This window comes from Carassius auratus, chromosome 42 (assembly GCF_003368295.1).
Source record: "Carassius auratus strain Wakin chromosome 42, ASM336829v1, whole genome shotgun sequence".
Lineage (NCBI taxonomy): Eukaryota > Metazoa > Chordata > Actinopteri > Cypriniformes > Cyprinidae > Carassius > Carassius auratus.
In genome coordinates this window covers 409,568-423,149 of record NC_039284.1, presented here as the reverse complement: position 1 = coordinate 423,149, position 13,582 = coordinate 409,568, and the positions used below count along the sequence as shown (strand labels likewise).

Below are 13,582 nucleotides of genomic sequence, written 5' to 3'. Positions count from 1 at the left end.
CATAATAAAAGTAAAAATGTTTGATTCATTAAAAAATTGCGAGCCTTTTAAGAAGGAGATTTTCATTGAATTGTTTGATCCAGTTCATAAAACTGGGCTGAATGATTTGTTCTGCTTCGTTTCTCAACTCACTGACTCGTCACAGCAGTTAAAAACTGACTGGTAGAAGAATAGAAGTGAATAACAACTTAAAGTTTGGTATCTTCAGCTATCCCTTTAAAAGAGCAGAATCTCTGATCTGTGGTGTGTGCTTTTGGAGTCCCCAAGTGTGCAGTACATCAGAAGGGACCCTCGTTTCCCCTGTCATTGACTTCTTTTATGTTTTAACTCAGTGGCGGCTGCTGCTTTTGCCCCTTTTCTCTGCCAGTGGTTTTCGGCTTCATTTGCCGCTCTAATGAAGATTTAGAGGCTCTGGGGTCTCTGACAGAAAGAGAGAGAGAGAGAAAGAGAGAGAGCAGAAAAGAAGGATAGAATAAGTAAAAATACTGATGAAAATGTATTAGAGACACTGAACTCAGGAAGAGAAATGAACACATATGAAAATACAGTGCATCCCATTTAAGGGACATGTCCACATTAAGAGCCAAAATACAAAATTACAGTCTTCTGCTCAAATTCGAAGTTATATTGGTGTAAGAATTGTAGTGTAGCCAACAAAGAGCACAAGGTCAAATTGTGAATTTGAATGAATTTCAAATGTGAATATGGTTTGTTTATCTTAAGTATTATCACCTGATTGTATATTTTATACCTTATTCAGTGTAGACGTCATATTGAGTTTAACATGGATGAAATCTTATGAAACTAATAGCACCGCAATTCTGCCATTTATTTTTAAAACATATTTTAACATATTTTATCTTCAGTTTTTTTTTTTTTATACTGTAGTAAAGCAAATGTACATGGTATGATAACCCCAAATTTTCATACCATGTTGTTTCAGCTTAAAAAGACTTATTATTATTTTTACAATGGCACGCACTGGATAAATAACCTACAACACATGCAATTTTCAAAACTCACAACACTTAAAATTGTTTTATGGTTACATTTCAAACTGTTTACGGTTTTATTTTTATGGTTTACTGTAGTTTTTTTACTGTAGTATATGTTTCATCAGCTGAACAACTGGCATGAACACACTGTACGAATGTTCGTATGTCATAAAACACCAGAGAACATACACCTCACAGCACTCCAAAAGTCCACAAGAGTTTACATGATTATTTTTTTACCAGTTGACCCCCAACCCCCCCCCCCCCCCGGTACAATACAAATCGCTAGATTGAGGTGTTTGCATGAAGGAGTTTCAGTCCCATTGAGCCGTCAGTCCAATTATAAACAGATTCTTTGGGTACATGTAAACACACTGCATTCCAAAAAAACAGATCAATGTCACGTGTGTGACACTCAGGTGAGAACAAACCTAATTCTATTTGCCTTTTTTTGCAACTTGTGTTTTGAAAGTTTTTAAGTGTAAGTTTTGGCGTAATAAATGGCAGCATTATGTAAAGCGAACGCTCGGGAGCCGGGTCTCTCTCACACCTCCTGCTGTGTTTAATGTCTTCATCTCTTCTCACAGAGCACTAAGAACTGGAGGGCAGCCGTGGACCTGACGGGCAGACTGCTGACGGCTCACGGTCAGGGCTACGGCAAGAGCGGCCAGCCCACCAACCACACCACTGACTCCCTGCAGGTGAGCAGAAGCACCCGGAGACTGGGGAACGGTTTAGCTTGTGTCAGGAGTTACTGAAGACATGTGCAGTGAAACATCAGCTATGTGGATAGTTCGTTTATAGCAAGTAAATTTGCTAACATATCAAATATTTAATATGTTTACGTGTTAAACCAACAAGTTGATGTTTAATGGTATTCTTAACCTACTGTATGTAGTACTTAACTGAGTGTTTGTTCAGGAATGTATGGAGTTAATACTTGTTAGTTTTTATAATGCCTGATTTCACCAGTAGATTTTAATTTTATTTTGTTTAAGTACATTGTAAAAAATTGCCTGAGGCCTCATTATGCATGCAGTGTTTTAGCTGTCGGTCTGACACCCACTCAGTCCACAGTAACCCGCCGAGACCCCAGCGGCTCTGGAGACGGATGAATCAAAGCACACGCTCGCTTTGATGTGCCTCCACACGTACTGCTGCACAGAAGAGTTACGCTGGAATACACCCAGACCAGACAGCTTCACAACACTAGTTACAGAAAGAAGTAAATGTTGATCTGTTTTGTTAAAGCAGAGCGCTCTCTTCTCTCAACAGCTCTGGTTTGTGCGTCTTGCTCTTCTGGTGAAGCTCAGCCTTTTCCAGAACGCAGAGCTGGAGTTTGAGCCCTTCGGGAATCTGGATCATCCAAATCTCTACTATGAATATTATCCCACGGTTTACCCTGGAAGACGAGGTAGAAGTTCTGGAGCTATTTAATTACATTTCATGGGCAAGATGGTGTTAAGATGTTGGGAAATAGGGTCAGGAATCTTTTTTACCAAAGAAATTAGTAGTTTTATTCAGAAAGGATGCGTCAAATCGATCAAAGGTGACAGTAAAGACATTCATAATGTTGATTTCTATTTCAAATAAATGCTGTTCTTTTGAAGTTTCTATTCATCAAAGAATCCAGTAAATTAAAATGTATCAGTTTCCACAAAAGCATTGTGCAGCACAACTGTGTTCAACACTGATAATAATCAGAAATGTTTCTTGAGCAGAATATTTTCATGATTTCTGAAGATCATGTGACGCTGAAGACTGGAGTAATGATGCTGGAAATCCAGCTTTGATCACAGCAATAAATTACATTTTAACATAGATTCACATAGAATACAGTAATTTATTATTGTTGAATTTATTAGTAACTAATGACAATCTGTAATCACTGATGATGTAATTAATACTGTGCCTAATGTACTGTTCAACAAATGCAACAAACCTGGTGAATTCAATGTGTTGCAGTTATCAAATGCAATCATCACATCAGCACACCAACATAATTGTATGTATTTATATATATATATATATATATATATATATATATAAACCCCTCGTCTCACCAGCACGGAGTCCGTTTCTTTAATGTGTTTCTTGACTGAAAAACAGAAGCAAGAATAGAACAATTTTGCACTTTCTGCATAAAAGAAAGAGCGTGCATTAGTGTTATATATATATATATAGTGTTATAAGATATATATGTTTCTGTATTGCATGTTCTAGGCTCGATGGTGCCGTTCTCCATGCGTGTTCTTCACGCCGAGCTCCCTCAGTACCTGCAGAAGCCTCAGGAAACTCTGGACCGTCTCTACAGAATAAAGAGCGTCTGTCAGAAGGTGAGCCTGTGCTTTACACCTCAGTGCCTGCACCTGCTCGCAAATTTAATTAGCCTCGCTGTAATTAGTGCTGTAAAACTTCTGTTCCTGTCCTCTCACAGATCCTGAGTAACCTGCAGGAGGGTTTGGCTGAGGACGGGAGTATGATGAACCTCACGCAGGACAACAGACTCGGTACAGACCACTCAAATCTGTCCTCTGTGGCTAGTGCAGGTCAAATACATAGCGCTGTTGAGTCAAACAGAAACAAACAAAAAATAAAATTCTGTCAACATTCACTCACCCGCATGACATCTCCCTTCCAATTAGTTATTTATGAGATTTCATGTAAGTTATGATGCCCATGTTATATTACAGCAGACTTTTAAGAGATATTCCCATATGGACTCTATGGGCCCTATTTTAACGATCTAAACGCAAAGTGTAAAGGTCACTTTAAAGGTATATTTATGTAGCCTACACAATAATATTCTTTTACACTGTAATTCTTTTGTTTTTAATATTTAGCATGTTAGTGTGATGCACATCCCTGTGTGTAATAAGCAAAGTCAACGCACACTGTGGACCCACCCAGAGGCGCATTTACTAACAATGCGCTCTTTATATAACAAAAAAATATTGCGCCAAACTTTAGACCAGGTTTGAGTTGGTCTGTGGCGAAGTCTATTTTCAGCTCCTTAAAATAGCAGTGCACTTGAACACACTTATTTTTTAGACCAGCACGCCCATGGGCGCACAAATGGGTGAAAATGCATTTGCTAATTAAAGGACGTGACGCTGGATGGGAAAATGCAAACATACTTGTGCTGCGCCTTGCGTCGCATTGCACCGGGTGTATGATAGGGCCTTATATCTCTTAAAGGTCTGTGGTGAGAAAAGAGTATAAAGTCTTCTCTAAAGAGTTCATCTTGCACTGAAAATATTTGTTTAAATATTACAATGCTCTTAAAAGTGATTCCCTAACTTCCTATTAGGAAGATAATTAATCCAGAATTCCTTTTTTTTGGCCTATAATCATGACCCTCGTGAATCATGCAAATCAATGGGTGTTTAGGGTGATACTGGTTACTGCATAATGATTGAAATAAGCAGTGAACTAAATAAACTGTGAAATGTTTTCTAAATACATCATCAAAGCACTAAATACAAGTAGAATCAGCGCTGAAACGTGTTCCTCGCCCGGGAAATTCTTATGAATGGTGGTGAGAATTTGAGATTGCTTAGTACTGTCATAAAATTCACAACGGTTGTGATGTAATTATAAGGCTATAGTCTGACGTGCTCCAACTGTACTGTGAATTCAGTTTCGATTCACTTTGCTTTAATATGCATTTAGGAATGCAACATGAATGATTTATAAATCTATTGTTGTTTACAAAGAGAAGTTTCAGTGTCACACGATCCTTCAGAAATCATTCTAATATGCTGATTTGCTGCTTAAGAAACATTTACTCTTCACTATTAAATTAAAGTTTATGCATTTAGCAGACGCTGTTATCCAAAGTAACTTACATCATTATTATCGATGTTAAAAATGTTTTTGCTGCTTAGCATGTGGAAACCATTTACCATCACCTTTAAGCTTTGTCTGGCTTGAGAAGGAGCAGCATAAGATCCCGTGTTGTGCAATCCATCAGAGTAGATCGCTGAAGCGTCTGTAAGCCTTGCATGCTTGATTGACTTCCTCACATGTTGTTTTGGGGAAGACAGAGATAAATACATGCTTCAGCATAGCTGTGGTTTCAGCAGCCCCCCCGCCGTCCCGCCACCTGTGCGTCTGATGTGCTTTCAGCAGGACGGACTCCCTCCTTCATGGGCACCGTCTGTAGCAGAGCTGCCAGGTGCTGACATACCTGCAGTCTGATGCCAGACTGCTGTTTTTTGTATGGCTGTTCATTGCTCCTGTCCCTGGCAAAATGAGGAAGAGAGGTTAATCAGAGCAGGATGAGTTCAGATAGAACACAAACATCCTATAATGCACGAAGGTGCAAATTTTGTCTAAGCCATGGATGCTTCGGGTTCAAGACAATATCATATTTGGTCCTCCATTTAGTGTGCTGATAAAAATGCAAAAACACACACACACAAAAAAGTTTTTTTTTTTTTATTATTTATTTATTTTTATTAATACCTCAAATATCACAATTGTAATTAATTTTTATGGACATGACAAATATATTTGAATACATTTTTAACCCTATAATGCCTACTGTATATTATTCGATAAAGAGGTATCTGCTATAATATCATAAGGATCTCTTTGATTTACAGTACTATTAGAATTTCATCTTTCTTTTTGTCTATGTAAATATCAGCATCTACACAAAAATTGCTTATTTTTTCTCCGTTTTCGTCTCTGAATAAAACAGAGATTTTTTTCATTTAAAGAATGAGCTCTAAATTATCAGTATATCATACTCTATTAACCGTAAAAGCCTGATGTATCAAATATGAAACTTTTAAAGATCAGCGAAAAAAACAACTTTTTATGTAAATCACATGCAAATACTGACAAGCCTTCAGGCAGTATATAATGCGGTAAGAGCGCCAATTGCCTCGAAATCAGAACATGGAATAACTTTACTGCATCCGATGGCTACCTTCTGTTGAATTTGTGCTGGCCCCATCACCCTGCTGGACCCACATGAGCACTGCATCGCCTGCCTGGGCCTGGTCCACAGTGAGGCTGCGTTCTCTGATTCTGACTGCATGCACTGCGCTGACTTGCCAACATGCCATTTGAGGATTCAATATGAGGACGAGGTCCACTGCTGTCAGCGAGGTGTTGGTGGGCCCTTGCCTCCTCGATGTCCTTTCGCCAACCCCAAGACCCTCTGAGGTCCTCCAGACCTCCATGAGGAGCTCACCATCAACCTCAACTGGGATGCTCCAGAGGAACCTGCCAGGAGTAAGCTGCCTCGAGGAGGAGGGTTCCGTTCTTCCCGGATGTCCACGAGCAGTTGGTGAAGTAGTGGTCTGCACCCCAGTCAGCACACTTCCACTCTTCCACAAATTTAGGCACAGACCACCCTGTTGATGACGACTATGAAGCAGGATGATGACTCACCCCCAGGATGATGACTTTGAAGCAGATCCTGGCACAAATCTATCATGGGTACTGGTTTGTATTCGTAGATCTGAAAGATGCATAATTTCATATTCAGATAGCATCGCGCTACAGATGCTTTCTGAGGTTTCTTTTCGAGGCCATGGCATACCAGTACTCAGTGCTCCCTTTCGGGCTGGCATTCTCGAAGTGCATAAATGCTGTGCTTTCCCCTCTCAGAGTAAGCAGGAGGTTGGAGGTGGATCTGTCCGCGACACACTGCCCACTGTTCTTTTCTCTGTCTCGCTCCCCACTGATGGGAGTCTGTCATCGCGTTGGGCCAAGAGCCAGACTTTATGCATTCCCTCCGATGAAGATTTTGCCTCTGGTATTATGCAAAATCAGGGAAGAGAGAGTGTTGGTGATCCTTATTGACCTGAACTGGCTGAATCAACCTTGGTTTCTGGACTTCAGGTAAATGCTGGTGGCTCCTCCTTGGTGAATCCCTCTCAGGAGGAACCTGCTGTCTTAAGTGAACGGCACAATATGGCACCCCAACCCAGAAATTTGGAGTCTTCATGTGTTTGCTCCAGGGGTTTTAAATGGGCCAAGAGCCCTGCCTCCCCATGTGCTCGACACACTCACTGAGTCCCGTGCACCTCTAGTAGGTGTTTGTACAATCTTAAATAGAGAGTGTTTGTGAAATCGATCGAGAGACATGTGCTTTCTCAGGAGGGTGAGGAAACGAAATCCCCCACTGCCACCATCGCTACCGCCATGGGACCTACCTCTGGTTCTGAAAGCTTTCTCTTTACCCCCGTTCGAGCCTAATTCCCAATTATCTTTCTACCCATTTTAAATCACAGGTCATCTCTTTGCCTGTTTTGTCTTCCGAGTCGTCAACCTTGTGTGATGCTGAGTTTCAGAGTGACATTTGTCCTGTTAGGGATTTAAGGATTTATATTGAATGCTTAGCTATCTTTTAACAGTGGGACCAGCTCTTCATGTGTTACAGTGGCTGTACTAAGGGGCAAGTTAGCATCTCGATGGATAGTGGATGCTATGAAGTCAGCTTATGCAAACCAGGGACAGGAATGCCCTTTCAACTCCAGCTCATATGACAAAGGCTATTGCCTCTGAAAGCGGTAAAGACATTGCGAAGGTCCCTGTGATTACTTCTCGAACAGTAGTGCAGTTGTGTAGTTTATGGCATTATCTGGCATTATCATACAAGTCAAGTCACCTTTATTTGTATAGCGCTATAAATAGGGCTGGGATAAACGATTATTTTTTTAAACGATTATTCTAGCGATTATTTTTTGGATGCATCGATTAATCTAACGATTAATTTTTTTACAGACTGATTCGATTTTGATTATCTCCCCATTAATTGACTACTAACAATTTATACATGTTGATTTACATATCTGAATGAAAAAAACATGAATTCCTTAACATTGCAATATATGTTTATTGATCTTAAACTTACAAAATAAATGACTGACTAAGAATGCATAACTTTGCACTTGTATAGAGATAACATTCAATAAAACCTTGAAACCTTGAAAACAGTCCTTATGCATTCAAGACAATGCTAGGGAAAGAAACATATGCTATAGGGGCAGTTAAAGTGATTTCAAGTACTAACTCTTTTAAAAAGGGGACTAAGGACTAATGTAAACTTGAGGGCTTTAAGCTAATACAGAGAGTCCTTTAAAAAAAAATAATAATAATAAATTAACAGTGGGAGCCAGCAGCCTGTCATGGAGAAGAAAAAAATATCTGAATGCTCCACGTGAAACTTTGGCGTTCTGCCCTTTTTCTATAAAAAATTAGCATATTGTGATAAAAGTTCATTATTTTCCATAATGTAATGATAAAATTTAAACTTTCATATATTTTAGATTCATTGCACACCAGCTGAAATATTTCAGGTCTATTATTGTTTTAATACTGATGATTTTGGCATACAGCTCATGAAAACCCAAAATTCGTATCTCAAAAAATTTGCATATTTCATCCGACCAATAAAAGAAAAGTGTTTTTAATACAAAAAAAGTCAACCTTCAAATAATTATGTTCAGTTATGCACTCAATACTTGGTCGGGAATCCTTTTGCAGAAATGTCTGCTTCAATGCGGCGTGGCATGGAGGCAATCAGCCTGTGGCACTGCTGAGGTGTTATGGAGGCCCAGGATGCTTCGATAGCGGCCTTAAGCTCATCCAGAGTGTTGGGTCTTGCGTCTTTCAACTTTCTCTTCACAATATCCCACAGATTCTCATGGTCAGTAAACCATTTACCAGTGATTTTGGCACTGTGAGCAGGTGCCAGGTTGTGCTGAAAAACGAAATCTTCATCTCCATAAAGCTTTTCAGCAGATGGAAGCATGAAGTGCTCCAAAATCTCCTGATAGCTAGCTGCATTGACCCTGCCCTTGATAAAACACAGTGGACCAACACCAGCAGCTGACATGGCACCCCAGACCATCACTGACTGTGGGTACTTGGCACTGGACTTCAGGCATTTTGGCATTTCCTTCTCCCCAGTCTTCCTCCAGACTCTGACACCTTGATTTCCGAATGACATGCTTTCATCCGAAAAAAGTACTTTGGACACTGAGCAACAGTCCAGTGCTGCTTCTCTGAAGCCCATTTCCTCTCTCGTACATCACTCTTTTCTACATCACTCACCGATCAAATTAAGGCTTTGACAGCCGCCAAAAAAAAAAAAGATCAATGCAGAAAAACCCCTGGATTGGTTATATAACGTTGGACAGAATGTTGATCTGGCCATCGCGTATATTCAGCGCACATAAGGTAAACAAGTATTCAAACATTTTTTAGAGAAATAAAAACAGGTCGACGAAACGATGCGCATATTTTGCGTCTACATATTTTTTGCGTCGACGTCATCGATGACCTCAGCGCATTGTCCCAGCCCTAGCTATAAACAATACAGATTTCGTCAAAGCAAGCTTTACAGTTACAAACAAAAACACTGTTTGTCAATAATGCAAGAAGACAATAACAAAGAGCAATTTTTCCAGATAAAGTCAATTCATTGATGATTCAGCTCTCTTCAAATAGTGTCTGTGCAGTCAGTCAAGCAACCCAAAGGTGACATCAGCAAGGAACCAAAACTCCATCAGTGACAGAATGGAGAAAAAACTTTGGGAGAAACCAGGCTCAGACAAAACCAGCATGGCGTGGTATAATTCCAGGTGGCATCACAAGTCAGATTGTGCAGAGGACTGTCCAAGGTTTCCGTGGTCTTGTGCCGATGGTCGTCGAGGTGAAGAAGTCTTTGCAGGGGATCTGTCTCTGGAGTGCATCTAGATGGCATGGTCTCTGCTAACATTCAGGGCTGTAGAAGTCGTCTCTAGGTGTTGATCCACCACATGCTCTCGATACCGATCAGATCCGTATGGCTACGGTGATCTCAGAATAACAATGAAAAAGACTAATAGTAGTGTAGATGTAATTTTCCTTACGATGTGGCGAGAACATCGGGTGTTATGGGAAGTGTTCCCTGTTCTGGTTTACCTAATTAATGAAGCCTAACAATCCTTTAACGGAACTAAATTATAGAAAGTTTATAAAAATCCAATATGAGCTCGCTCAAGTACTGAAAAGCAAAACCGTTCAGGGCTTTATAAGTAATAAGAAAGATTTAAAATGTATTCTTTGTTCAACGGGGTGCCAGTGCAGTGTTGACAGGACCGGGCTAATATGGTCATACTTCCTGGTTCTAGTAAGAACTCTTGCTGCTGCATTTTGGACTAGCTGTTTGTTTACTAAGCGTGCAGAACAACCACCCAATAAAGAATTACAATAATCCAACCTTGAGGTCATAAACGCATGGATTAACATTTCTGCATTTGAGATTGAGAGCATAGGCCATAAGATATATTTTTGAGATGGAAAAATGTGGTTTTACAAATGCTAGTAACATGGTTTTCAAAGGGACTATCAAATAGCTCACCTAGGTTCCTTACTTATGACGAGGAATTAACAGAGCAGCCATCAAGTGTTAGACAATGTTTTAGGTTATTACATGCAGAGGATTTTGGTCCAATAATTAAAACCCCTGTTTTTTTTGTTGTTGTTGTTTTTTTAAAGCAGTAGGAAATTACTAGTCATCCAGTAAGGTTTCAGGATTTTGTTTTAGGCGATGAGTTCCCACAGCGAATGTTTCTCAATGTCTCATTCCCACTCTCAGGAAACTGAGGTTAGAACAGTAACTGGAAACGTTTTGTAATGTCACATTATGATGTCACAGTGTGACGAAAGCCTGCCTCTGCATACAGTATTGTTCAAAATAATAGCAGTACAATGTGACTAACCAGAATAATCAAGGTTTTTAGTATATTTTTTATTGCTACGTGGCAAACAAGTTACCAGTAGGTTCAGTAGATTGTCAGAAAACAAACAAGACCCAGCATTCATGATATGCACGCTCTTAAGGCTGTGCAATTGGGCAATTAGTTGAAAGGGGTGTGTTCAAAAAAATAGCAGTGTCTACCTTTGACTGTACAAACTCAAAACTATTTTGTACAAACATTTTTTTTTTTTCTGGGATTTAGCAATCCTGTGAATCACTAAACTAATATTTAGTTGTATGACCACAGTTTTTTAAAACTGCTTGACATCTGTGTGGCATGGAGTCAACCAACTTGTGGCACCTCTCAGCTGTTATTCCACTCCATGATTCTTTGATACAGATGATACAGATGATACAGATCTTCAACAGATCGCTGGAGCTGTGCGAAGTCCCTTCATGCCTCAAACGTTCCACCATCATCCCCATCCGTAAGAAACCCAAAATTACAGGACTAAATGACTACAGGCCTGTGGCTCTAACGTCTGTAGTCATGAAGTCATTTGAAAAACTGGTGCTGGGCCACCTGAAGGACATCACTGGGCCCTTGCTGGATCCTCTTCAGTTTGCCTACAGAGCAAACAGGTCTGTGGACGATGCAGTAAACATTGGACTGCATTATGTTCTGCAACACCTAGACAGACCGGGGACTTATGTGAGGATCCTGTTTGTGGACTTCAGCTCGGCCTTCAACACGATCATCCCAAACCTCCTCCTGCCCAAACTAAATCAGCTCTCCGTGCCCACCTCAGTCTGTCAGTGGATCAACAGCTTCCTGACAGACAGGCAGCAGCTAGTGAGGCTGGGTAAATACACATCGAGCACCCGTACAATCAGCACCGGAGCTCCCCAGGGCTGCGTTCTCTCCCCACTGCTCTTCTCCCTGTACACCAACGATTGCACATCTAAGGACCCCTCTGTCAAGCTCCTGAAGTTTGTAGATGACACCACACTCATCGGCCTCATTCAGGACGGTGACGAGTCTGCTTACAGACAGGAGGTAAAAGAGCTGGCTGTCTGGTGCAGTCTCAACAACCTGGAGCTTAACACCCTCAAAACAGTGGAGATGATCGTGGACTTCAGGAGAGACCCCCCTGCACTCCCCCCACTCACCATCATGAACAGCACTGTGACTGCAGTGGAGTCATTCAGGTTCCTGGGCACCTCTATCTCTCAGGACCTGAAGTGGGACATTCACATTGACTCCATTGTGAAAAAGGCCCAGCAGAGGTTGTACTTTCTCTGCCAGCTGAGGAAGTTTAACCTGCCACAGGAGCTGCTGAAACAGTTCTACTCCACCATCATTGAATCCATCCTCTGCACTTCAGTAACTGTCTGGTTCAGCTCAGCTTCTAAATCTGACCTCAGAAGACTACAGAGGGTAGTCTGGACTGCTGAGCGAATCATCGGTTCAACCCTCCCATCTATTCAAGAACTGTACTTATCCAGAGTGAGAAAAAGGGCTGTCAAAATCACTCTGGACCCCTTACATCCAGCACACTCCCTCTTTGAACTGTTGCCATCTGGTCGACGCTACAGAGCACTGAGCACTAGAACGACCAGACACAGGACCAGTTTCTTCCCTCAGGCAATCCATCTTATGAACAGCTTATAATAACGGCGGACACACTACACTTTATATTTATATACACACACACTTTATTTATCTAACACACATACTTAGTATACACTTAAATTTTGCACACAATATATATGTACATACATAACTGCATTTTGTAATATACCTGCCTACAATTGTCATTTGTATATTGTTATTCACTCTCTACTTATTTGTATTTTTTATTCTTTTATTATGTGTTTTATGTTCTGTCGCTGTCATTCTGTTGTACTGCGGAGCTTCTGTCACGAAAACAAATTCCTCGTATGTGTACATACCTGGCAATAAAGCTCATTCTGATTCTGATTCTGATTCTGATTCTGATTTAACAACATTCCACAATTCATTCACATTTCTTGGTTTTGCTTCAGAAACAGCATTTTTGATATCACCCCACAAGTTCTCAATTGGATTAAGGTCTGGAGATTGGGCTGGCCACTCCATAACATTAATTTTGTTGGTTTGGAACCAAGACTTTGCCCGTTTACTAGTGTGTTTTGGGTCATTGTCTTGTTGAAACAACCATTTCAAGGGCATGTCCTCTTCAGCATAGGGCAACATGACCTCTTCAAGTATTTTAACATATGCAAACTGATCCATGATCCCTGGTATGCGATAAATAGGCCCAACACCATAGTAGGAGAAACATGCCCATATCATGATGCTTGCACCTCCATGCTTCACTGTCTTCACTGTGTACTGTGGCTTGAATTCAGAGTTTGGGGGTCGTCTCACAAACTGCCTGTGGCCCTTGGACCCAAAAATAACAATTTTACTCTCATCAGTCCACAAAATGTTCCTCCATTTCTCTTTAGGCCAGTTGATGTGTTCTTTGGCAAATTAAAACCTCTTCTGCACATGCCTTTTTTTTAACAGAGGGACTTTGCGGGGGATTCTTGAAAATAGATTAGCTTCACACAGACGTCTTCTAACTGTCACAGTACTTACAGGTAACTCCAGACTGTCTTTGATCATCCTGAAGGTGATCATTGGCTGAGCCTTTGCCATTCTGGTTATTCTTCTATCCATTTTGATGGTTGTCTTCCGTTTTCTTCCACGTCTCTCTGGTTTTGCTCTCCATTTTAAGGCATTGGAGATCATTTTAGCTGAACAGCCTATCATTTTTTGCACCTCTTTATAGGTTTTCCCCTCTCTAATCAACTTTTTAATCAAAGTACGCTGTTCTTCTGAACAATGTCTTGAACGACC

General features: G+C 40.6%; 1 protein-coding gene across 1 annotated transcript in view; it reads left to right on the top strand.

Moving 5' to 3' along the window:
- Positions 1–13,582, top strand: part of LOC113060379 (trafficking protein particle complex subunit 12-like) — a 35,458-nt gene that overhangs the window by 16,417 nt on the left and 5,459 nt on the right. Inside the window, exons 4-7 of the mRNA XM_026229244.1 lie at positions 1,583–1,696; positions 2,271–2,409; positions 3,219–3,331; positions 3,433–3,505. Of these exons, the coding sequence (XP_026085029.1) occupies positions 1,583–1,696; positions 2,271–2,409; positions 3,219–3,331; positions 3,433–3,505 (439 nt within the window). The remainder of the gene's footprint in view (positions 1–1,582; positions 1,697–2,270; positions 2,410–3,218; positions 3,332–3,432; positions 3,506–13,582) is intronic.